Genomic DNA, 27,782 nt, shown 5'->3' with positions numbered 1-27,782 from the left:
CTTCCTTTCAGATACAAAGGTGTCAAAAGACATTAAGTCACTCTTGCATGCTGCTGGACTATGGCCACCTCCGCATTAACTCACAGGCAATTCGTTAGACAAGATTTTTGAAGTCATTACAAAAATCCAGCACTGAAAAATTTATTTTCCTTTACATTAACTTCTTACCTACATTTCTCAAAGAACACGACAAAACATCCAAACCAGACATTATTCCTGGTTATACTAGAGGAAAGAGATCTGTCAAGCGTACAGATACACGGCACCAAGAAAACGAGACCCTGGCCTCCCAACCCCACTTGTCGGTTCTGACCGGTCTACCTTGCACACACAGGAACGCCCCGAGCACAGCACACAGCTAACAGACACCTGACAGTACAGTGACTGACAGGACGCTACAGACAAAACAAACATTTTCTTAAGATGGGAAAGTGACTTGGCCAGCCTTTCTCTCCCCTAAAGGCTCTCGGAACCTTTTAGTTACCAGCTGGACGTGTAGATATATTATTCTAATAATTAATGTATTATTCAAACCACAGAACTACTCCCAGCAAAGCAGTTGCCTCAGACACTCAGTATAGCGTTGTGGCAGCACTGCACAGGGACACGTTGACATCTCCCAGCCTAAAGGTTGTCCAGCCACACCAGCACAAATTCAAGCAAAATTGAGCAAAACTGAGAACAATGCAATATACAAATACAACTAATTAAATATTGGGCTGGCATTCACAAAAAGTGAAATGAAGGACAGCATATTCAAAAAACCCTCTAGATAGATACAATTAGGAGGTTTAATAGGTTGTATAAAGAGTAATACTTCTTAGATTAGTTTACATGTGAATTTTTATTTAAATCACTACTTGCTACCACACAATTTGACCAGTAGAGGATATACGCTGGAGAAAAAGTTTCACCTTAGGAGCAAGCAAGTATATGAAAGGTTACTTTAAACCTGACTATAGACAGGGACAAAATTATACAGGTGAAGTGAAAAAAAAAATTAACTGCTTAAAAATCACTTCTTGGAATGGTAAAGAGTTCTATCAGTACGTTACAAAAATAATACTGGAAAGTAATATCAGAAACATGCCTCAGGGGGCACGTGGATAAACTGCTTCCAATGCTTTGATTGTTTACTTTCATTTTAAATACTGCTTCTTCAAGACTCAGTAGTTAGAACAGCTCAAAATTTAACCAAAACTTGAAAGATCAAGGCTATTTTCCAGAAATCTCTTCTGTAACTGAAGGGGCTAGGAGTCACATCCTTTGTAGTGTATAAAACACTAATTTTGAGAAACACTGGGAATTCAGTAAAGTTTCAGAAGAAACTATCTGTGAGATAGTGCACATCACTGCTACGTGCACGTCAAAAAATAAATACAAGTATAAAAATAAGAAAGTATTTGTCCAACATATTAAGCATTAGCATGCATTAATACCAAGTCCCTTTGAAAATCTACAGGGATCTGTAGATCCCTACAAAGAAAGTTACTTTTTTTCAGCCAAAAATAGACTGCCCTTATTGTCCCCCAAAAATTGCTAGTACATTCACTGAACAGCAAATTATGCACATGTAACAGATAAGTTTACTACTCTTAAAAGGGTATTTGAAGAGGATGCATAACAAGCCAAACTAATAAAGGATAACTTTACTTAAATACTAATAGTAATAAAGGTAAAGGTCGATCCATTTTGTAAGACAACCTAGCTTCAGGTAGATGAACAAAGAAAAACTCTGACTTAACAACAAAAAGAAATTCTGATATTCTAAACAAGTTAGTTGTACCCTATCTATATCTAAACAAGTTGTACCCTATCTATATCTCTAGATATGAAGAAAAAACAAAAGTCTTGAGATGCTGTTCAGAACGCTCTGGGAACTGTCTGAAAGACCCTTCCTTGTGAGATCTGTGTATCAAAACCGGATGCAAAAAAGATGCTTCGTACCGTGACCGTGCTTGGATCAATTGTTAGGATAAAGACTGGAAGTTCAGAACATAGCAGTGGTCGTACTGGCTTCAACATCTGTTCAGAAACAGACATGTCTACTGTACACCACTGGCAACAATGAGCAACTAAGATGTCTTAAGTTTCAGTACGAAACTTGCACAAAGATGGCTGAAACCATCCTGTAATATTAAGCTACGACACAGGAAAAATCTCTCATCATGCTACAGCTTACATTTAAAGTTTAAATAATATTAGGTCAAATATTTAACTGAAAATTGAATTTAAACTATTCGATTTTAGTTAAAGGAAAACAAGGTACATCCCCCTCACCTGGCTGTTTTTTGCTGCTGTTCGGCACTTCTCCGTTGGTCACTGGCTGTTTATTTGTGACAGTGCTGCCTCCTGACTGGCCGTTTAATACTTTAGGAGTAGATCCCAGGTTTGCAGCTATAACTGGTAACTGCTGACCTCGTTTCAGAAGCTGTTTCTGTTCCTGGTGTCGAAATCGCGGTGGTACTTCACGAGGAGGGTATCGAGGCAAGGTCTGCTGCTGCTGACTGTTGGCTGTGGCCCGCTTGGCATTATTATTAGTGCTGGTTACTGTGGAAGTGCCGTTAGAGGTGACAGGCTGAGGCTGGCTTACACTTGTCTTTGTTTGTTCTGGCACTACCCCCACCCCCAAAAAAAAGAAAGTTGGACAAAGTTATTCATAAGAACAGCAACTTAAAAAAATTGAAGACTAAGTCAATATTCTTAGATGTGCTTATATAGTATGTAATGGCAGCATTTTTTCTGATTCAAGTTGTAACTCATTCCCCATTAAAAGCTCAATTATCCCATAATCACACAGCTTTAATAGCACAGATCTGGAAGCAGAAATATGTCTTGCTATCAATCCTAACAAAGTTATCTCAGTTAAAGTACGCTACTACTAACAAGCTTTCTACAGCTTTTTCTGACACATCAGCACTACGCCAGTTTATTTTGGCATTTAAACTTTATTTTAAAAAAATATTTAAGTACTTAAAAAAAATCTTATTCCAATGGGAAACTTAAGTGTTATGTATAGAAAAATGTTATGTCTTGCACAAAAAGAACAAGAAATGAACAGGACGTACAGAACGCATTGTTAAGACTTGCCTGCTTTATCAATCCTAACATCCAAAGGGAAATACTTTAATACCCTTAAGCCAATCTGTTGCCAGCAGGAAAAGCTAATAGCACAGGTAGCCCCCATACACAGCTTAGCAGGACTGTGCCGGCACTGATAAAACACCAAATGTGCAACTGCAACCCCAAATTATCTTTCAGTCTTGACAGCACAGCCACTTCAAGGCAAGATGAAGGTCAAATAATTTGTAGAGGTCAAGGGTGAGTGAACACACCAAACTCAGATGCTGAATAAAGGGAAAACTGCAACATCCTCAACTTAACACCTCCACCCCAACCAGTACAAAAGCAAGGGCGGTAAGTATGGGGGTGTTCAGGTGTAGGTAACTGGTTAGTAAACCAGGCTCAACGGATAGGAAGGAATACCGTGAGCTACTGGATGCGTGCTTCCTGGTGCTACTGCCATTCATCCCAACCACTGTAACAGGTAAACTGTACTTCCAATCCCTTACATGACTGATATGCTAATGTACTTTTCAAATTTCTTGGATATCCATAAAGCATGTTTACATTTACTGTGGAACTTTCTGAGATACCTCAAGACTTGATCGTGACCTCCCTCAGCACCGACCTGCCTACATGGTCAAGCCACCATCCCTACTCAGAATTCCACAAAACGAAACTGGCAGTTTTAGAAGTTACTGAAAGAAAAATAATTTAATCTCTGCAGCATTCCTGCTGCTAACAGCAAGGGCACAGCTTGGTAATGCAACTCTGCTGGTGAAAAACATTTAAAGAGGTTCCTACTAGCTACAGGTCACTCCTTCCCCAGCAACACAACCCTTTCTGGGGCTGTACAGACAACAGAGGGGAAAAGTGACCCAGGGTAAAGTCAACGCCACATTTTTTTCATTGAGATCCTATGAGAGAAGAGTTCAGGACACAGCTCCGTCAAACTGCTCCAACGGCACCTCTAATGTGGTGACAGGCTACAGAAGAGGACCGACCCTGCGTGCTAGGAAAGAGGGAAACTGAGGCAGGTACTACTGCTCGGGACCAGCAAGGGCTCTCGCTCTGCGCTGCTGGGAGAAGAGGTGCCTGATGACAAATCGGGTTTCAGTTACTATAAGGCTGTATTTATTTTCAAGAATAGTTTTGTACACTGGCAGCATCTAAACATACATGACTTGTAGCTTGAGAGCAGCATCCTTAAACCATTCCCCTGCTGTGTTCCATTTAACAATTTCCTGGCATGGCAGCAGCAGGAATATCGTTACTACATGACCAAAAATGTAGTTTTAATATATTATATTTAGGCTACTTAAGAGAAGTAGAAAAGAAAAATTTTAGGGACCTCCTTGTTTCACAGGTGGCCAGATACAGGCCTTTGACCAAAGTCTCAAGGGGAGAGGAGGAATACCCAGCTTCAGCTGCTCACCAACACCCTCGCTCCACAGCCGCGCCATCTCCCCTGCTCTGACACAGCAGCAACCCAGCCCTCTCTATTTCACAGCTGACTGGAGAAGGACAGGATTAAGGAGAGGAATGGCCAAGACGTAAGTCAATTTAATATACAGAGCATGAGGAATAGAAGGTATTCAAAAGCTAATATGATAAATTGGCAAGTTGATAAAAATCACCAACACCGTATCAGATTCCATCAATTTGTTACCTACATTAAAAAAAGTAGGCAACTGATTCCTTACACAATGTTCTGATGCATATAATGTGACAACAAATGATGATCAAAACTGAATTCCACAAATATAAAGAAGTCTTAAACAAATCTATTTCCATTTATTCCTTTTAAAATTTCCTGGTTTAAAAATAATTAAAATAACTGAAAATGATTAAGTCTTTGGGGGTGGGGGGCATTATTTTAGCAAATATGTAAGAATTTGTCAACAATTTAATGCATAAGCACTTCGCACATTTCTGTGGTCTAGGTACTGCAACAAGTTTTGAAATAAAAAAAAAATTTTCTTCACATGCCACAATCTGTGTAACTACTGCCCAAATCTTAACTTTTTGATCTATCAATATCCCTCCTGCTGCAACTGATTCACACTAATTACTCTTTACAGTTTAAAGCACAGTTCAGCCTACACCTGAGGTGTGCTGACAGCAATACACGGAAAACAACCACTTTTTGCAGCCAGTATATCATTATCAAGCCAACAAAGTAGTCACACTGTACTGGCACCACTTAGGGACACATACATCCTTCAGCCTCCTGCGCACTGTATTTAAGCTTTTTTTTTTTTATTGTCAGCTTAAGTGGAAAGTACACCTCGCTTGAAGAGATTTATAATCCAACATACAACACCCCATAACATGATCAATGAAAGACATTCAGTTTTCCTACACTACTACTACCATTCACACACAATCGCTCCTCTCAGATAAAGTAAAATCATTTCTATATGACATTCCACGAGACGTCCAGAGTTGCAGCAGCATGTTTAGGGCAGTACTGCAACGCAGCAACATTTATACTTTACTTTCCTAATTAAAGCTACTTTAAGACAAAGTGCATATTATTACCTGCAAGTCCATGGGATTCTGTTATCGAATCACTTTCAACTATAAAAGAGTGCAACTAATAAACGAGCTACTTTCTGCCAAGCCAGCCCCTAAGCTACGACATGAACAAGACTTCACAAACAGTTTAAGAAAATTGTATTTCTCATATATTCTATGCATTCATTTCCTTAGCAAATATGGTTAATTCTTTCTACTATGATCAGCAAACTAAATAGAAATCTTACCAGATAATATGATTATACTAAACAATATGCAGAATTTACATTCATAGGTTAATTTCAAACTGAAATTAATCAGAAGTGCAACAGAATTCCCTCGCCTTCGCTTCCCTAAGTACCACAGAATAAGTTTTAAGCTATACAATTTATCCTGTCCAACATTTTCTGGTCCACAACTTCTCAGAAGGCTGAATAATACATTAATATTCCAATATGGCTACTATAAATTCCAACACCCCTTAATCATTATCTTAATGTTTTAATTTGTTATAAACAAGTTGCTCATTTAATAAAAGTTTGTTCTGCACACCAGTATTTTATTTTGAATCATATTAAGGCAGAAAGATAATATTAACAGACTTGCAGTCTATCACAGTTAATTTACTTGACTAGTAATAGCAAGTTTACAGAAACGAATATTAAAAATGACAGATTTTCATAAAGAACAAACCTGCTGAAAACCCACAAAGCAGGGGATGGTGAAGTTACAGTTTACAGAGAGATTCCAAAGACAGACGCTTCCAACTTGTGTTGCTTTCCCACTCTGCAGATTTCATTAGAAAATGGAGGAGAAGCATGGTGTCATTTTACTGCTCCAGGAGTGCTGCCTGCCAACTCCTCCTGGAGTAGGGGCCCAGTGACTTAAACTCCCCCTCCAATAAAAAAAAAAAATGGCAGCTGTTTGAATAACTTTAATGCAGATGGAAAAGTTTCTCACTCGCACAAAATCAGCGTACAAAGATCAAATCGTCTACTAAACCACACAAAGAGCAGCACCAAGCTGTCATTTAAATGTTTCTTCTTGCTGCTGCTGAAGCTGACCTCTTAAAAATGTATTGTAATGCTCTCTCCCTGCGTGTCATGCCCCAAAGAGTTGTCAGTGCTGGAATGCTGAAGGGCAAACAGAGGAAGTCTGGCTTTCAAGCTGACACACGTAAGATGTAGTGCTAGAATTTTCGTTGTGGAAAAATGGCCGCAGCTGTAAGCTCAGCTAGCTGATCTGGAAAATATCTAACTGTTTGCCAATTCATTAACCCCTGAAGATCCGCACAAAGGTAAGTTGTATGCCATTCTTACGGGTAATTTTAACAGCAAGCATTTCTTATTCTGTTCATTTTTGCTATTTGCTTTCAAGATTTAAAAGCTAACATAACAGTTTTTCCAATCAGGAAAAGCATAGTTAGGCAAGTGAAAAAAACAACACAACAAAAAACAGAAGAGTTAGTGTATTCAGGCAGTTTTGCTTCACAGACAAGAAAATGAATAAGAAGTTTCCAAGGTGGGAAATATGAGTCAAAGATTTCAATTCCACACCCAGCTATTTTTAAAAGCACTTTCCATTTCAGTGGTTGATTCAAAGTTTATTCTGTTCTGCAATAAAAGTCGTACTTTATGCCTCTGCCTTCTACAACGCAGGGGAATTCAGAACTGAAGATTGACAGATGTTTTCAGCTCTAGCTTGTACTGTTTCGCAAAGCACAAAAGCATTCAGAACAACTAACCACAACACTGGCATTAACAGAAACATTACTGTTCAAACTTTATAAATTACTTCACTAGGGTATTATGTACATACACTAAAGCGTGTGCAAAAAGATATTTCATCTCATAATGAAATCTCATTCTGCAGAAGTACACCACGATTGCTAAGTGAGCATGTACAACAAAACTCAAACATTCTTCTGAAATAGCATTTACTTTAGTGCTTGACTTATCATTAGCTACTCCTGGCCACAGTGCGGTTTGCAGTCCTGTTTTAGGAGAAATTCAGGGTAAATGGATTGATTTGTCTGTCTTTAGTAGTACTGACATTAAACACAGCAAAAATACATATTTTGCCAAGCTAGAAGGAATACCACAACAACTGACAATTCTGCAGTATTCTCAACAAATAAGGACTTTCAAATGATACTTATTTCTTCCTAAAATACCTGGTACAAGAGCACTTGGAGGGCACTTGTGGATGTACGAATTTGTTACGCTAGCTGCTGCACAGAGAAGCCTTCCACTTAGCAACTAAATAATACATTCATCTCTAACTCCTATGAACTGCCTCTTTCCTCTTTTAATAAAACCAGATGTATAAAACTAGACAGGTTAGAATATTTGAAATCCACAGGAATGACAAACATGCATTTTTAATACTACAGTATTAAAATGCTACTTGTACCAGAAACATTTATATTAGCATCATCTTCATTACTTCCATTCCCAATCCTGAACAGGAAGAAGAAAAAAAATCAGCACTATTAACCTCCTCGGAAGGTAGTCTTATAATTTTACATGAACACTGGTAGCAACTTCAGCTGGTTCAACAACAAATTCTACCTTAGCTAAAACAACATTTTGGAGCCATCCAAACTACGCTTAAAACCAAGAAATAACCGCCCTCCCTACCCACCCCCACCCACTTAACCAGCTACTTTTCTGAAAGAAGGAACATAATTCTGAATTATTTAAAGATCCTATACTCTTGTATTTTATCTTCAGCTCATGCACAGAATAAATTATTTAAGACATTAATGCGATGGAAACTTGGAAACTAATGAAACATTAATTTGCATCCTGAATACAAGTAGGCAAAACTGTTGAAACAATGAAAGAGCTATGTGCAACATAAGCAACAAATTTTGTTCCTACAGAAATTGTTGCAAAAAGTTGCATATCTGAATCCCATGTCTGTACTTCAGAAGGACCGTCAGCTTGCGTTTCTTTAACAACTCTAAATTCCTGCTAAACTTGCTGAAATACCCTTTTAATAATAATGTAACATTAAAGTTGGAACTTAATATTTCCATCAGTAAATATCAGGCCCCCAAGGAGAAAAGGGGGGGGGGGGGGGATAAGGGGGGGGTGGGAGGATATTTACTCTGTCCTTCAAAAGAAAGGCGTTTTCTTTCAATTTGAAGATTACCATCAGGTAGCCTACTGAACAGAATTACTGCCCTCCTGTCTTCATGCTATTTTTAGCCATTTGCTTTTGTAGCCTCATCCCTGATGGGACGCGTGGATGCCAGTGCAGCATAAGTACATAGGTCAAATGTTCATTCAAAATGGACGTTATTATTTACAGCAAAGTATTTTATAGTTTTCCTTCTTCACTATCTTTTCAGATATATTTTATTACTTCAGAATAAAATCAAACACTTTCACAATTCTTTAAATCTGGTATATTATCTTAGAAGCCTTATGGCAGGAATATACAGAAGAAAACAAATGCTTAGCCTGTACTTCAAATGCAATTCCATGCACTGCTTGAAAAAGGGTGCTTTAAAAAACAAGTGAAGACTATTTATTAATTATAATACTCTTCCAGCACTTTTATTAAGTATCCAGTCCTGCGCCTAAAGACAAGCATAGAATTCCCAGCTGATTTCAGTGACCAGAGTCAGGCTGGAAGGGCCAGGACCTATAGTCAGTACAATGAAACCCACAGGATGGTTGCACATATAGAACATAAGCTTCCATTACTGACATCGGCTGTAGGAACGGTGCACTAACACTCCTGCAGCCACCATGCTCTGGCAGCTCCTTCTGCCTCAAGCGATCTCCGCAACCAAAACATCAGCCTCCTCAAAGCATCACATAGAAGAACTCCCCAAGACACAGAACCCAGGCTGCCCTCGTTCCCTCCGCAGAGCATTGTCACACAATGAAAACCTATCAGTAACAACCCCCCCCAACCCCCCCCCCCCCCATTTAAACACAGACAGTAAAGTACACATTACACTTAAACAAACTAGACGTAATCATGTCTCCCGATACCTGGTAATTGGTACTGCAGTCCTCGGCAGGAGAATCGGCGCATTTTTTACACAGAGAACCTGCCTCCTCCATTTCAACCACATGCAAACTAGCATGCTTCTTCAAACACACACCTCGGGAACAGACACTTTCATTTGTTTCTTTGCCTCTTCTCAAGCGCAGTATGTCCTCTACCATTTTACCAGCTTCATACCAGAACAGCACTTCAAACACTTTTTGATTTTTCCAACAGTAATTGCATCTCCGCTAAGCAGGGCTTCCGAGCTCCTGTTTCTACCACTGCTCAAGTAAGTATTAAATTAAACCAAATGTTCCCAGAAAACAGGGATTCAGCAAGCACTCCACATGATCACTTATGCAATTATTCTCCACTTCTCAACTAACAGGTTATGAGCTAGAATTAAAAAGAAAGTGAAAAGAATCTTTTTTTCCCCCTTTATAGAAGCTGGTAGGAATGGAGATCTGTATAAAACCCACAAACATTCAGAATAACTGGTGTTCCCAGCCTGCCACTGAACATCAAAATTACAGCTTTCAGATACTGTCATCTTGATCATTTTGTCAGGATGAACTCTCCATACGCAACAGTTAGTTAAAACCAGACTTATCAATTACTTGTCTATCAAGCATTCCCAACCCCAGCTGCACTTAGAATATTTGATAATTAAGTTTCAAACAGATACATTACGTGCATCTATACACGGTCATACTTGAAGCGTTACGAGTGTTTGTGCACTTTTCAAACAAAGCAAAAAGGGGGAAGGAAAAAAGCAAATAAGGAAGAGAACTCAAGGTGTTATGTATATGCTTGGTGCTGTATAAGTAATTAAGAATGGAAAATAGGAAGAACAGCAGACTCCAATCCCTGGAATAAGCCCTTAGCCATTGCTCTTCTAGTCTTTGTGGTCACTGTTTGAAAAAGTGCAACTGAAGTTTCAAGGATCCCATCTTTTAGTTTGAGAAGAGCTTTCAGATGACCAATTCGATTCAACATATTTAAAAATGCAGAAATAATATACAGAACAGAAATAACTCTAAAGTAACTTACCTTTGATTTTTTGTTCAATGGCCTAGAACAAGAAAAAAGAAATGTCAGTGATTTGTGCAGATAAGAGAAAAACCACATGTGCATGTGCCACTTCATAAAGCAACATTAGCTTTTGACTTTCCTCTTTTAAAATATTTTAAAGTTATTTAATTATCTACTTCAGAAGTGTCTCTCTAACCAACCCATGCCTATTATTCCTTATGCCTAGAAAGCTGTTTAAACATTATAGAAGACAAAATTAATTGAAAGATAACTACATGAAACAGACTGAATTAAACTTGCAAATTAAGATGTTTGAAGTGAGTTAAAAACTGTGCCTGGAAGCAAGGAACCTCCACCACTTTTATTGCAGAAAACGGCAGGGGAAGAGAGAGGGACCTAGAAATTTAAAGGAAGTAAGAAAGTAAATGCAAAAGCTTTAAGTCTTTCATTTCCAAGATTCAACTGGTTACACCTGTGATATGGCCAAGATAAGAGATCTATTTGAATAAAATTTTATCATAGGATAAAAATGGGGAGAGAAACATTTCTTCATGTTCTTAACCGCACCTTAACTGTGCGGTTTTAACTATAAAACATAGTGAAACTGACTTCATGAAGGACCTCTCAAAAGCACAAATCATAGTTCTTCCTATCTGAAACTAGAGTTTTCTTTATTATCACTTTTAAAATGCACTATCACCAAAGCAAAATGAGATCTAATTTGATATGGTCACTTTGGTAGCTGTATACAACCCATTTTAATTATGATATTGCATATATTCATAGTATGCAATAATTTGCGATAATACTTAAGCTATGATTGTCTATGATTGTCTGTAATTAAAACCTTGAGGAGAGAGAAAAAAGAGAGTGCATGTGAATGCAAGAAGAATTTATCAATTCACTGATTTGATGTAAGACTCTGTTAGATTCAGACATTAGCACTGTTAGGGCTGACTACTGAAACTTTATTAATGTCCCTTCAGTGCCATATCCTCACTTCTCTTAAAGAATCCAAGAGTACATTAACAGAAAAACCCTCTTTTTCAACTTCTTAAGCTGACAAAGGCAAGGATACATATAAAAATTTGTTATACTGTCCAATAGTTCAAAACGTAGCCTCTTGCTCCCAAGAAACCTTGAGCATAAGCTTTTCATTTTTTTATTTATGCCCTTAGAGACTGCTAAAAATAGCTGAAGACTGTAAAATCTCTTCTGAAGAAAATCCACTCTACTAACAGTAATGCATCAGCCCCTAGAATTAAGAAAGCAAAAATAAAGCCAATGGCTGCTTACATGAGTGTATCAAAACACCCACACCACGTTCATTTTCAGTTTTGCCTACCTTACCCTTATTACCCTGACTCCTCCAATACCACTGCCCCTCCTCCTCACACTCCAAAGGGCAATTGCTGTACTTGAGGACACTACATAACGTTACAACTTTTCATTATGCTCTTTGTTCAACAAAACTGATTAAAAAAAAAAAAGTGTTTTGAAGGCTTGGGAAGTTTTATATGCACTTCAAACTCCAGGGTACTGTATGCACAGCAGCTGGCTTGGAACCAGGCATTCAAAACACAATTTTATACGATCATAAAAAGGTAAATGGAACACAACAGTTGATGTCCCACGAAAGCTGCTCAGCATCAGGATAAAAGCACTACTCAACTTAGAGAAGGTAGGTTCTGTTAAGTGTCACACCTCTGCGATTGCTGCTGTTCTCCTACTACTCTTCTTAGTTCCAATTATTAGAAAACTACAGTATATATAAAACCCAAGCGTTAGCTTTTCCTTCCGCAGTATGATTACATGGTGCCTCTTCAGTTCTTGTCATGCCTATGCACGTGTTTAGAGCTTACTCTGGAGAGCTTGTAATCTTACCCCCCCTCCCCAATTGTGACTTGAGTTAAAAATCAATTAATTAGCTCGGCACTTGACCCATGAACAGGAAAATGAGACAACTTAGAATTTTTCAAAAATGTTTTGCTGTTCCTGACTATCCACAGCACCCAAAGAGGTCAGCGAAGAGAAAGGGTCATAGGATAAGGCTACTGCTTTTTATACTAAGGTGCTATTCTCTAGAAGAAAAAAAAAAACTGAACATTTTTCAGCTAGGGACTTCCAAAATATATCAGTACTTGGTGCACAGTTAAATGCTTTAAAGTTTTTGCTAGAGAGCCTATGGTTGATAATACAAAACAGTACATTCTTACGAGATCAAACAGAAAAAGCTAGCTTACAAAACAAAAAGAGCAATTCTGGTCAATCTGAAACCACCCACGAATATTAACAGAACAGAAAAGGGATTCTGCCCTCCTTGTGACCTACGTGAACAAGTCTTCATTTTAAACTAGAATCAACCACGTCTGTACTAGGATTTTTTTTTTTTTTTTTAAACACCCAAGTTAACTGGCAGTTGTTTGTTACCATGGTTTTTCAGAGGGATATTCTCTTTAATCTAGATCAAGTTTAAGCTTCTCCAGGAACGCACACGAGCATCCTCGTGGCATCCTACTACTTTGTCCATAGAAGCTGCTTGAATTCCTGATACATGTATGAAGTCCATGCACTCAACATTTTGTTCCTCTGAGAATACAGCACATCAGTAAAGACCTGTGGCTTCTGAAGAAGTGTCTAGCAGGTGCTCCGTAGCAGAAGAAAGTGTAAACAAAACTTTAAATTTTAGGCAAAGGTCTAGTCTCTTCACTTTCAAAAAAATATTTATGCTTTTACTTCTACAAATTTCACTCTCAAACACGCCTTTCAAACTCACAAAAATACTGAATTTTGGAGGAGAAAGTCAGCTACGAAGAATCACTTATTTAAAAGATTCAAATTCTACAAGTAAACCAGCTCCTTTCCCATTACTTCTGATTAAAAAAGAATTCCAAGAGGAAAATGAGTTATAAATTTACAATTGAGGTCCAAAAGTTATTATGCAGCTTTGCTGTCTGCTACTGAAAACAACCTCTCATTCTGAAATATGAGCAAATACCTCTTCTAGGAGTATTCCTCCAGTACTATTTCATCTAGATTTGTTACAAGATTAGACATACCTAATTTTGTACAGGTGTACAACAAACACCTTTATTTAGGCCAACAAACAGGGAGAGCTGACTACTGATTTTTTGACCATATAATAAATATCTAGCATTAGTCAATGGAATCAAAGAAAAAAACGTTAAGCAGCTTCACTTTGCTACCACCAGTTAGCAAATACAAGCCTGAAATGAACAGGTTTTTAAAAACAGATTTACAAGCTCCTCTCAAGCTTAGGGTCAAAATTTAGAATCAACTGCCATGATCAATCTTGACAGGAAACAGGAATTCTGAAGTGTTTACAAGCATTTCTGTGATGTTTCCATCCCAACACACCTTTGCTGCCAATATTTTCATTTTTGTCTACCTTCTTTAATGCAAATTGCATTATGACATGTATGTTTCCACACTGAAGGGTAAGAAGATATATTAAAGTAAGGATACAGCAGGAAGCCAAGATCTTAAAAAAAAAAAAAAAATCGGTAATTTTATTCTACTAATAAATGCACTAACACTGAGGAAGTTTTCAAACTTGAAACCGCTTCAACTGACAACCAGGAAAAAGAATGGTCATTTCAGAAGAATATTTAATCTCTGAAGAAACTGTACACAAAGCCAATCAAGATGTTCAATATGTCAGTTACCACTAAGTAACCGACAGTACATTTAAAGCTTAAAACATTAAATTAAAAAGAAAACACTTCTGAATAACAGCAGCTAAAATAGTATTTACTAGTGATGAAACATAAGTAACCCACAAGCATGGGTTTTTATTTTTTAATGTTCAACATACCTTTTTTTGAGCAGCTTCCTTCTTCTTCTTGTCTTCTTTTCTCTTTTTCCTTTCTTCCATCAACTGTTCTTCCTCTTCGTGCACTAAATCCCTGAACCACACAGTTTGTAATTAACTCTCCCAAAATACAATCTGTACACACTTAGATTCATTTTAGAACAATTATTTCAGAGTGACCCAAAAGGAACTGGGGAATTTTACTTCTAATTGGATAATATTTCTATAGGGACTATGTACTTTCACTGCAAATCGCAAGTGACAAACTTTAAGAGCAGATGCAGTGTCAAGCTACATGGAAGATTTTATTTTTTTTTCCAAAACTTACAATGAAGGCTTAGACATTAATTTGATTCAAAAGCCAGCGCAAATTCAGATGTTATTTAATCTCTACCTGCTATGGTGAATTTGTATGACTGAGCTCTCCCACATCACGTTTCCCCACTGTCACATGCAATCAGCTCTGACCCAGCACGGAGTCTGACCACGCTCAGCATAAGCCAAGCAATGGGTTCCTTCCTAGCCACCCACACCCTTTCGCACCAACACCAGTGCCTAGAGAGCCATGCAGGAATTTGCATCAGCTCACTGATCTTAAACACTACCTCTGCCAACCAACAAACAATATATACACATTTTCCTGCCTGAGCAGTGAGCTAATTCGACTGGCTGTGTATCTGTATGACTGGACACGTGAACTAGCAGGAACAAGGACTGAAGAGCATGGTCAGACCAGAGCTTTCAATAGCAGAGCAATTTTAGAGCGCATTAGACAAGTGACAGAACTGTAACTTGACAAATGTGAAAACAAAACCCGTTACATTAATTTAAATTCACTTAATACAAAGTTTTACATGCTAAAACAGAAGGCTTAGCAGCAACACCACTTTCCAGATTACACTATGTTTTCTTTTAAAAACAGACTTCAGCAAAGGCAAGACAAAAGGGAGAACATGGAGAGCATAAAAAGCAGGAAGAACTAAAGACTTGCGAGTTATCAGGGTCAGTAGGAACTAGTACCTGATACAAGTTTAATGATAACAAAAACAAACTTTTCTTTAACGCCAGGCTTGGAGAGATGAGAACAAGAACAAACTCCACACAAACGCAACTGACAGAAAAGACTGTGGTAACGGGCAGACAAAAAAGCATTTGGGCTAATTGTGCAAAAAGCTTGTGACAACATGGAATGTGCAACTGAAGATCAGTTAGTTGTTTCATACACAAGAATAAAAACAATTGCTCACAGAAAGAAGGATTCTGAAGTTTAGAAAGCAACAATAAAGCTGAATATAAAAATAAAAACAGTGGCAGCAGTTTGCTTTTGCCAGAACACTGTAAAACAGAGGGAAAGGGAGCCTACTAATAGTTAGTTCAAAGTTTCAGATTCAGAGAATAAAGCATTTTTGTGTACTAGAAAGCCAACTTGCAAGACTCTTCTTTGCCCTTTCAGGGTCAGGAATGTTTCTAAGTTCAAAAGCTTGGAAGCTTTTGGCCCACAAGCCCTGATGATATAGTCAGGTGGACAAGATTAAAAACATAAGTTGAAAATGTTTTTCCAGATCTCTTTCTGAAGTTTCACACACATCCCTCTGACGTCCTGAATCTTAACACTAGCTCCACCGCACATCTACCCTCTCGCTGGGCAAACCACGTCCTTCAGACAAGTCCTAATTTCTATGATATTTTGAATGGGGTGTAGGAATAAACTCTCCACACATGTTGGCTAAGTAAAGGAAGACGACACCAAATTTACTCTTTGAATAACCTTCAGAGATTAGTATCTCTCTTTTAAATTAATGTTTCACAGGTAACTGGTGACTCTGTACACACTTTCTATTTGATCAGCTGCAGCTGAAGTAACAAGAGGTGCTCAGATTCAAAGCTGCTGTGGAGAGCTCTGGACAGTAAAACTCATTAGTCACATAGATTATTTACTGTCGCAAAAGAAAAAGCCAAGAAACAACTAATGGAACGGAATTTACGCCCCCGTTTGTGGTAAGTGGTCTTGTCTGAATCTCCAAAATTCAGCTTTGAACATAAAAAGCACTGTTTTTACCTTTGCCATGCTTTTCACATACTAAGCAAGGCAGAACAGAAGAGATTTTATTACACAATTACTTTGAACGTATTAAAATCTCCTTTAAAAAAGTTACCCTCATTCGATGACACATAGTTGCACATACTCACATTATCAAACAAAAGACAACCTTGTTACACAAAACTTTGCAGGGGAAATGAACTAACAATGCCAATCAGGGGCAGTCAATAAGTGGTTTACTTCTGCCTAGAAACACTGGGCTCCTTTTTAACCCCAAACTACCCACAACCACAAACCTCCAGTTTCAAGTAAGATAATTATATATGTATATGTATGTCAGAAGCAATGCCAATTGAACACAGTAAAACACAAGATACTCCACAAGTATTAAAACTTTCATTACTTATTTAGATATGTAAATAATCGGTTAATTCTACTTTTAACACAGCTCAAGTTCCTTTCAAAATGAGTGCAGGCATCAGTTTTTAGGGGTTTTTTAATTTTTTTTTTTTTAAATCCACATGTGACTTCCAGTTCCCAGTCGCCCAGTTCCACTGTGGCGAATTCATATAATTTCCTCACTTTTTAATTAGACAAAACAGCACTCTTACGGCACCTGCCTCTCACTGTAGGTGGTACCAATGTAAGTAATACTAAACAGCAGCTCATCAGGTCCTCTCTTTATGGTAGCCATCAGCTTATTCTATTTTGCATTCTGCATAATACTGCCATTCTTTTTATTTATCACGTTATTGCTGCCCACTTGAGTTCTACCTTTAAACTTTAAAACTAGTCTTCTGTCCCGTTGTGAGATTCTTCAGCAAGATGTTGAAAGTGGTTCTCCTCCCAGTAGGGACAATGCCGTAATAACGATACTTGTATTTAAATTTCAAAGCTTGTGGCCACTTGGCTATTATTAATATTAGTTTCAAACAAAGAGAGATACGGTAGTACTTTCACATGACATTCATTGTGGGAGAAAAAAGCCTGCAATACTTTAAATATTTATAGGGCACAGAAACTTCTGAGACTATTAACATTAGCGCACAAGACAAAAAAAATCATATGACCACATTTTGGGTAACTCAAGCATTTTTCTCAAATTTATTTTTATTACTATTAATACTGCCAGACAACAGCTAGACTTTATCTAGATGGTAAAAATCAATTTGTCTGGAGGGAGGAAAGTTTTATATTCACGAAGTTAACGAGTATTTCTTTAATTACAAATATCTTTTCTGATTTCTCTCTGTAAACAGAAAACCTTTGGAGCACGGCTACATATATCTGTACAGCAACCAATAAAAACAGAAACCAGTTTTCATCCCTACTTGCCGAGATCTTTGTTCTCGCTGCAAATCTGATTTCATCCTCTACTTGTGTCTTTTCCCAGTGCTCCCTTCTGTTGGAATAACACTGATTTATTGTATGTCCAGCATCCCTTTTCTCCTCTACCACTTTTAGGGTGACTGTTACAAGTACCCATCAACTCATGCTGCATGTGTTAGTTAACAAAAGCAGTGACTGCAGGTATTTACCAGAGGTAGAGTGGTAGCATGCTTTGACAATGAGCAGCCAAACAATACCAGTATTCTTTCCACCCTACATACACAGTAACGTACTACAGACAGACCACCGCTCTAAAAAGTTTCCACAGACCAAATTCTGTCTTTTAAAGTTTTCTAATAACAGAGAGCAAGCATTAGTTATTTCTTTTTTAAAAGAATTGCTTCTAATGTGTTAAGATATGGGAAAAAAAAAAATCTAAAAATGTTATTTCCAACACCCCTCTATTTCAGTTGCAGTGCAAGACAAATCACAAACTATCAAATGCAACACGGCTATTTTGCATTTTATCAGTTTTATCATCTGGCTGCAAGATTCATTGAGGACTGTCTTACTGCAAAAAGCAATCTTGCATCTGCAATTAGGTATCAAAAATTATTTCAGGAACAACTAAGAGGTTAGTCATGTAACTACAGAAAACAATTACACTTGGCCAGGTTCACTTAAAGCAATCCCTTGGATACTTCGCAAATTTGAGGTAATGATTAACCCGCAGTGACATCTGTGCACTATAAAGGTCACACATAAGTCAGTTTTGTCCATCACTGTCTGGCATCCTGAGCATTTGTAACCAAAGTGAAGTTGGTAACACTGATCCTCAGTTTGAGTTAATTTGGAATAGTCCAATTTTTAATCGGTAAGCACTACAAGAAGCATGTAGGTCTGAAATCTGTCTAGAAAAAATAGCTTCTGTAGATCACTGTTCATTTTTTTATAGAATACACAATTCATTTATAGTTAACTTCCATGCAAAGAAGAGTCAGTGATTCGCTATTCAGGAAGCTAGTATTTCCTGAAGTACCATCAAGAATAAGAAACATCTAATCCAACGGAAAAGGCCAAGTACCACATCTTCCTCCCACGGCCAGGAAAAGTCGTGTCCACAGCCCTTCTCCTCCCACAACCTCATTGCCTGTGTGCATAACGCACAACTACCCTGCGCAAGTGCTGCTGGGCTGACACCTCCCAGAAGTGCAAGTTCAACACACGTTCTACGAGCAGTTCTCTGCCCACCTTGTCCCATGATCACCCCAGGAAAAAGCACCATCACAAGCACGCTGTGCAGCGGGAATTCCTGTCACCTTCCCGTGCCACCCTCTTTCCCAAAGGCTACTTAGATCCGAGGAGGGAACAAGCCGTGATCCAGAGTAACTGTTCTGAAGCAGCAGCCTATCGTGGTCGCTATCCTTCCCGGGGTCCTGTGTCCCCAGGTCTACCCAGCACTGGGTATGCATGTCTCAATGTGAGATGGGATAAGCTGCAAGACCTTAGCAAGAGATGACACCTGGGGAACAAGCTGTTGCTATCAGACGCAATCAACCAGTCTGAAACTTGCCCTCGCTAGGCTGTGGAGCCCCGGGTAGACAGTCCAGTTCCCTCTCGACTGCCACCTGAATTAATTGTTCTAGCAAGCCCGACAACGTCTATGGGCACAGGTTAAACACCTCTGATGCAGTAAGTGTATCAACACTGCAGGGTGGTACATTACCTCAGATTGTCTACTGCAACAAAAGGTTATTTACAGGATTTCTAATAACCTGAGAAGAATTCTAAGAGTTAAGAAGGCCACTAGTGCCTTGTTTTGTGTAACAAATTTCAGTGTGTCACATGCAAAAACTACATCAACTGAAAAATCATCCCGCTTTTAGAAGAAAGCTATAGCACTTTAAAGAGCAAGCAGAATGCAAAACAGTATTTTCACAGGAAAAAAAGAAAAACTCATCAATCCTGCTACAACTAAATCAAAAAGATTGCATTTTATTTTTAGAATACAGATGCTAACAACTAACATAGCAATACCTCTGGAATATTCTACCATGGCATCATTTTCCTGTTTCCACACAGGAACAATAAAACTCCTAAATTATGACACTGTGATCATTCTATTTTCATGTATTTAAGAAGAACAGATTTTAGATTACAAAGCCAGCTTAGAACACATAAAAAAACCCCTATGATAAGTATCAGGACCCTAGGCGACCCCTGAAAAAAAGTTACCCACCTATAGTGCATAACATGTTTTTAAAAGAGTATCAGATTACCATTATAATGTTAAATCTCAATGACTGGAAAGCAAAACTAACCCATTGTACAATTAAATAACAACAACAGTAAAGCCCTTACTGCCCATGTTCTTCATTGAAAGCTAAATCTTTCCAGGAAGATATTTCTATTACCGCTACCCTCTTACATAAACATAAACCTGAAATACAAATTCAGATTTGCCTATTAAGTCATCACAGTCTAAAGCAGAACTCCTGAATTTCTATCTCTGACAGCTGAAAGCGCAGGTTTCCTTTATTCTTTCTAACACATTAATACACAACCTTCTCAACAGACAGCAAATGATAGTATTTATGCATCAGATTACAACACCCATTAGAACATATATCAAACAAGCTACATTTTTAATGCTACTCCTTGAGAAACAGAAGTGTTACATACTATTTCCCATTTATCATCTTAGACTTTAATAGCTACCTATTCCTGCTAAGTACTGAACACTTTATATTATCCTCTGCGTACAAACTATGAGCAGCTTCATGTTACTTTACAGCACCTAACAAGAAACACCGTAGGAACCAAGTCTCATAGTAACAAGACAAAGCCAGAAAATTAACAAGTTCTTTTGCTGGGCTTTTCCCTACATCTGGGTAGGTTTACTCCACTGACCTCACATGGCAGAAGTGCTTGTAGCAGCACGCTCGGTCCATCAGCTGGCCAAATGACAAGCAATGACTGAGAATTCTGATTCATAACATGAGTATATAAACAGACTTCTATCACATCCCCTATCAGCCATCCAACTTGCACTAAAACACATGTACAAGGAATTTCCTTTTCCTCCTACATAATTGGATTAGCTTGCTCAAGGTTAAATGTTCTTAGCAGAAATGCAAACCTTATTTTTCAATTTAGATCAGCTGAAAATAAAATACCCACGCCATATGAAAGTCACATTTGAGACTGGAGCAAAGGCCTTCAATTTAAATAGCTTAACTTGAAAGGTGCTTTATTTTCAAGTGAGACCAAATGAAAATGGATCTTGATCTCAGGAGAGACTGCACATTTGATGGCTCCAAGAACACACGAGTAGAAGCTGCTATTATTTGCATAATTTTTAATAGACTGAGTGTCAATTTACCATTTACCATTATTTATATAAAAATATTTTTTTTTTATGTATGGGGGGGGGGGGGGGGGGGGGGGGGGGGGGGGGGGGGGGGGGGGGGACAGGACACACACCCAAACTACCAAAACGCTTTACTCAGTTAAGCCATTTTAAAGAAAAGACTTTTTAATCTTCTAGAACAGGTATCACTTTGGCAAGACAGAAAGTGCCTTGTGATTCTGAGTGATTTTTGATACGAAGTCTTTCACTTCATTACTAACACAATCACATGCCATTAAAGGAAGAGCAGCTACATTCTTACTTCTACAGTCAGCATTCATTACCACTTCTTTGTCTTAAGTTTTGATGGTGCTAATTTTATTTTTGTATGGCTCGATTTGTTATTTGGCTTGTGAACTCAAAAAAAGCTGTAACACTTAAAATGTAAACATTTCAGGTAATATTTACATCAAATCCTATTTTACTTATTACTTTAGTTCTTGAAAAAAGTTCTATTAATCTTTAATTTCAAAAGCACCAGCTTGGCACTGTAAAAATATCTGGGCTGAAATAGGCATATTTATTCTCACGTTACAGAACAGGAGAATCAAGTATACCCATATTTTCCCTGGAAGACATACTGAGCATGCAATAATTAATGTTTGTGCAGCATGCTATCTTTGCTGTTATAATATACAAAAGGGAAACGTTATGCCACAATAAAATTACAATTCTAGTCACCTCACTGAGGAAATTATGGTTATGAGGAGAATTCTGACACGAATTAATATCTAAGACACAGCACTGCATTATTATGATTTGAACTCAATATTTATCTCTGAATGAAAGCATATATTACTTGCACACAGCAAATTTCAACACCAAAATAAAACAGGTCATCATTCACCGTTAATGCCTGTTACTTAGCATTCACCAAAACTGAACTACCTAAGCAACAGAACTGCATTCGTTGGGTTTCCAGATTTTTCAAGCTAGCACTAACAGTTAGGAACGCCTCACCACAAATGCTGCTAAAGATGCCAGCACTACTACAGATGCTCACGTACAGTGTTTGCTAGTCAAGCAGACACCTTCGAAAACCACCTTCTAACCACATTAAAGTCACACTGCCCCACAAGATGGTGCTAGCACATTTTTAAAGACACTGCTACCATCACCAACAAATGCTTTCAGTAGCCCTGAGGCTGTGAAGGGATTCTCCCAAAGGTATTGCATGTTTGGTGTCATTTGAAGCACTTCAAACGCTGCAGGCTGCACGGGGGGTTTTGCTGTCGTTGCGATGGCCCTCCATGCTGGACACAGAGTGACCAAAAGCCGCGCTGGTCCCAGCCAACAGCAGGCAGGGGGGTCAAGCAGGGAAAGCGCTTTGCCGCTGGACAAAGGAGACCAGTTACACAACTAGGCAACCTCTTACTGGCCCTGTGTTACTAACTGAAGGTAAAAAGGTATTTATCAGTCCGTTTCTCAAAAGGATGCGCATCATTCAGCCTATTTATTGACAGCAGGATGCAGGAGACACTGATAGCACGCCCGCTACTGAATCCCCAACCATCAACTTCTGTGTTAACTATTTATGGATTTTTACCTTTTAACCATTTACTACATGGAGTAAACATAAAAGTAAGAATTGGAAGTGATCATACACAATGGCTTTTGAAACCACTCTAAAATTTCCAGTGACAAATATATATAAAATAAATTTTGGAGGAAATAAATACATCCTTTCCACCATTTGCTTTTCTTCTAGTTATAAATTAACTTGCAATGCTACAGGTGGAACACTGACAGATAACTACATTTAAGTATCTGGAAAGACAGTAAATGTATGCATGCACGCACTATGTATTCAACCTATGTCGGATATTCTACACAGACTTTCAAACATATTGCTGAGACTAAGTTTTGATAATTTTTCTGTATTCTGACCTACAAGTTCCCTAATCTTCAAATTTTTTGAAATTATGCAATTAACGTACAACTGCCAATAAAAATTTCTTCTGAGATTCTATAGAAAAACAATAGCTAGCTTTTCTACTAAACCATCATTACACAAGAATCAATTATAAAATGTGTATGTTGATTAAAAATGGATCCTCCCGATTCCTTATCAATGCTTCCCACAAAATAGCATACTACACCAAAAAGAGCACTCTTCAAGTTTATGGAATAGAAACCAGTACTTTGAAGTTAACAAAAAAAACCCCAACAAAACCCACCAGTGCCTTAAAGGGAAACGCTTTGTCAACTAAAACCACTCAGCATACTACACAGGAGCAAAGAAAGCCTCAGGCACCGGTAACAAAACAAGAACATGTATTTACAGATGTCATGTGTGTGCGTGTGTGAATTCCTTCCAGCTATTAACGTATAGAAGAGGTGCTGCCAAGCTAAAAACTGAAACAATTACTTCAATGAATAATTAATTGGTAGATGTGTGTCAGCTACTTTCTTTTTTGCTTTTAAATACCTCAGTCTTTAAATTATCACCCTAAAAGTGAAGTGATAGAATTCTAACTACCATGTCTACCACTACCAATTACTTGGAATACACTCATCTTTCCCATTTTCTTAATACAGAAGCTGGCTCAACAGAACTATGTTCCAAACTACAAGCACTATAAATACGCCACAGTTCTGCAACAACGTTTGTGTTACAGTTTTGCCCTGAAGTTTCATCTGCGATGTTCACTGCTATACAAGCATACAAAAGACAAATCTCTCTCCCAAGAAGTTCATAATCTAAATACACAAGACTTCAGCAGCAGCAATAAACAATCCCTATCTCCATTTAACAAATGGGGAACTGAAGAAGATAGATGAAACTGCTTCTCCATAATCACACTGGTCATATAGGATATCTGTAACAGATGCACAAACCCAAACGACTGCAAAGTCCAGCGTCTTAACCGTAAGACCGCCCATGCTCTAGACTGCTTCAGTTTTATTAACGCAGAGTCAAGACGTATACTGCACAATGGGTTTGCTGTAAGACTAGAAAAAGAAAAGGTAAATGCAAGTTACCTTATTGTCAGGGACAACCTGACAATTACGCACGACCTGAAAAAGTGTGTGCAGAGGAGAAAGGAATGCATGATTTTGCCTAAGTATCTCTAAAGGTCTTGAAAAGTATGAACAGAATGCTATGTCTCTGCAATAAACTCGTCCCATTTGACAGCAGAAGTCTTCCCATAAGAAGTTTATCAGGAAAAAACCCCCACCCCCAAAAACCCAACAGAAAATCAAATGCTTAAATATCAACAGAAATGACTACATTTCTCACTGTTTCTCTATGCCCCTATCATTGAGCCATCTCATTTTTTTTCTACAGCAAATAAGGAAAGCCTCATGGAAATACGGTGGTTATTCTAACATGGAAGAGTTAAAAAAAAAATTGTACAGTAGTAATTTGGTAGAACACATGGATGAAATCTAGAGGTATACATGATTTTAGGTAAAAAGTTTGCTCTCCCAGAACATGGACGGTCTGCAAATAATGCAGATGGAATCTCTGGAGCAGAAACACAGGTGAATGAAAGCAGTGTCTGAATCTTCCCTATAATTTGCATGCTTGTGAAGTAAGAATCAAATATCCTGTGTTTGGGGGAAAAAAATTGTAAACATATTTCAGATATTTACCTTCTCTCAGTTCCACATAAATGAGGCAGGAAAGCCCTGTTTACCAAACAGAATTAAAAAGTTATTTCTTAAATCAGAAGAACTAAATGGTGATTTTTACTGCTTGCAATTTTAACCAAATTTAAGTCTTACATTTCTCCAGTTAATAATGGACAGTTCTTGTTCAGCAGTAGACCGAACAGGTGATATTTAACTTGTAACACTATGCGACAATAGAGTCTGCAACAGATTTATTTGAATTACTGTTGCAAATCATGCACTATGCTTATTTTTGAGACCAGGAATATTTGCATAGGACTAGGCATGCATGCATTTTAAAGAGAACGCGGACCAACTAAAGATTCTTTTCCAAAAGGCCAAACAAGCCAAATTGTTAATCCTGAGTTTAAAACAGTAATCGCTCCAACTGCATAAGCAAGCTGTAGTAAAAGCTGTAATACTTATCCTATCGCAAACCCACAGTCTAGGCCAATATTCCTAGTAAGATAAAAAACAGTATTTGCTACCCATTAATTTATAAGCGTAAACTCCAAAGGTGACTTCAGAACATACATGAAGCAATGCCAACACCCCATGGAGTTTACAGTCTATATACGCGCTATGCCATTTTAGATTAAGAAAAACTGTAGCATAGGTCTATTTACCTTTCCCAGGAAAAGATATTTGCTCTTTTACAATTTGACTAGGTCACTGCAAATTTAATAAGTTCGTAAATAAGGACATTAGAGAAAGAATGAGGGCTATCTGTTGAGTTCTACAACAGTAAAACAATTAATTAGGCCTATCCAGAGTAGGCATGCCACAGTTTTATCAGGTTATGTGCTCACATGATAAAAACTCCCTGACTAAACATAAACCAGTTAGAATACAGGTTTCTGAAAACAACTGGTATGTTAATGTTAACTTAAAAACAGTTCTGAATCTTTTAAATGAATAAAACATATACCTCTGTGTCAGAAAACACGGAGACCCATTCCATATCAGAATTTACTCAGTGAACCTTGTTCTGTCCCTAACCCCCACGAAGCACTGAGTTCAGGCAGTTCTACAGTTTACTTTCCCTGCCAGTGTAACAAGAGACCTCTCTTAGGGTCACAAAAACGTGAAGATCTACTGACTTACGAAGACTTGCACCAGAATATTGTTTTGAACTTAGCACTCTGTCCACCTAAATAATACAGCTCTGAAATCGCTTCTGGCATCAAGTATGCACTGAGCGCTTTCCACAGAATGCCAATGATTTAATTTTTTTTTTCCCCCCACAGCATTTTAGTACCTTTTGTGGACAGCTTACTTACAGAGTTGCAATTTGAAATCATTCTCTTCAAGTAAAGTCCATTTAACAATGACCTTGACGTTGTATTTAAAAGCAAAATGCTAAGCGTATGTTAAAGATTCCATACATTTCAGCAACAAAATGGGAAAAATTATTCATGCTTAAGCATATTACCAAAAGAAGGAAGATACACACTGACAGCAGGGGAAAGCCAATCAGTTTTCACAGTGTAATCATAAATCAATCTGGAAGTTGGAGACTGATTAGGCACGGTAAGTAAGAAGAAAAGCAAGGTACCAGAAACTAGTATTCTGTCAGTTATATTCAGGGTTTCAGCATATTTCCAGTGGCCCTAGTATAAGTCCCCATAAAAGTCTGCTAGACCCTTTAAGGTCTGATTGAAAAAGAACACAAAAAGAAAGTAGGACAAAAGTCAAAAACAAAGAATGTAAACAACCGAAAGAGGTAGATATTTGCAGGAAAGTCACCGCACTAAAAATAAACGGTGCAGAAGAAATAACCTCTTAGATACAAAAGTGATGTATATTACTGGCACAGAATTCTTAATTCAACGTAACTCTTTACTCTTGAGCATCTTAAGTGATGTGAAAAGGGAACTGCACATTCTACAAGTTCTCAAATAAAAACTACATGCTAATGGGAAATTCACTGCCTTTAATTCTTCGTGGAAAGAGGCAAAAACCTAAAGGTATATAACTATATACAGTTTATTTGAGTTCAAAGCAAGTTTCTTGCCAAAACCAACTATTTCTTGCCTCCCAACAATATTTGCCTGAACTCTATAGGAAAAAAACAAACAAACCCTTCATTCAATTTTTAGTTATTGTTAGGTACTACAATTTAGGACAGAAAAGTAAGTTATTTCTCTTAAAAAACCTACCCTATTAAAGAAATTCTGTTATAGAACCTGATATTGTTGTTATGCACAAGAAACCATGCTAAAAAGGTGTTTAGTCTATAGAATTAACTAAAATTGCAGAGATTTCTCTATGCAATTGCAGACATTTTCAGATTCAGGGTTTTTTTAATCCTTACAATTAACATGAGATTAAAGCTCCAGATAAAGCCCACAATGATTTCTAGCCCAAGGCCAACTCTTGTTCTGAACTGTAGGAGCGAATGTAAATGAGTATCTTACCTGCTTGGTTTTCTTTCGACTTCTTTGGTAGCTTTAGCTTCCAATTCTCTGGAACAGAAAGTGGTGTTGGTTTCCATGTCAACAGTAATGCAGCACAAAGCAAAAAAATAAAACTGGAGCAGGGTTAAGATACACACTGAGCTCCATATGTTGATTTGTCAGGAGGAAACGGGGAGACCACAGATTGCCAAGTAATCAAGTGATATGTTTACCCAGGGACAGCGAGGCAAGCCGAGCATAACCAACACCAGCTATCCTTCGCTACTACACAACCTCTACTTAATCGTTCCAAGTACTTTACGGAAAACAATTCTGCTGCATCGCTTCAGCTCGAGAATGTGCTTAAACCACAGCAGCGAGAGCCCTCCTTGCCCTGTCAGCCTGCGAAGACCGGCGGCTGCCAAGGGCTGCCCGCTCCGCAGGAGCAAACAACAACGAGCACAGGAGGTCAAAGCTCAGCTCCGCAGGGAAAACGCTGCTTTTGGGCAAACGCCGCGGCCCCTTCGGGGGCGAGCCCCCGCC

General features: G+C 38.1%; 1 protein-coding gene across 8 annotated transcripts in view; it reads right to left on the bottom strand.

Moving 5' to 3' along the window:
• The window catches only part of TNRC6A (trinucleotide repeat containing 6A), a 53,335-nt gene extending 25,998 nt beyond the window's left edge, over window positions 1–27,337 (bottom strand). For 5 of the 8 annotated variants that reach the window (XM_019473973.1, XM_009286499.2, XM_009286501.2 and 2 more), the window contains exons 1-5: window positions 27,261–27,337; window positions 24,826–24,861; window positions 14,453–14,543; window positions 10,636–10,657; window positions 2,281–2,616 (exon numbers count right to left, since the gene is read on the bottom strand). In XM_019473973.1, the coding sequence (XP_019329518.1) occupies window positions 2,281–2,616; window positions 10,636–10,657; window positions 14,453–14,543; window positions 24,826–24,861; window positions 27,261–27,337 (562 nt within the window). Of the gene's footprint in view, window positions 1–2,280; window positions 2,617–10,635; window positions 10,658–14,452; window positions 14,544–17,264; window positions 17,427–24,825; window positions 24,862–27,260 lie in introns of those variants that run through there. The other 3 variants (XM_019473976.1, XM_019473977.1, XM_019473975.1) reach the window with 2 other exon arrangements.
• Window positions 27,338–27,782: the final 445 nt, after the last annotated feature.

Source organism: Aptenodytes forsteri, unplaced genomic scaffold (assembly GCF_000699145.1).
Source record: "Aptenodytes forsteri isolate BGI_AS27 unplaced genomic scaffold, ASM69914v1 Scaffold55, whole genome shotgun sequence".
Taxonomy (NCBI): Eukaryota; Metazoa; Chordata; class Aves; order Sphenisciformes; family Spheniscidae; genus Aptenodytes; species Aptenodytes forsteri.
This window is presented reverse-complemented; position numbering and strand designations above follow the sequence as displayed.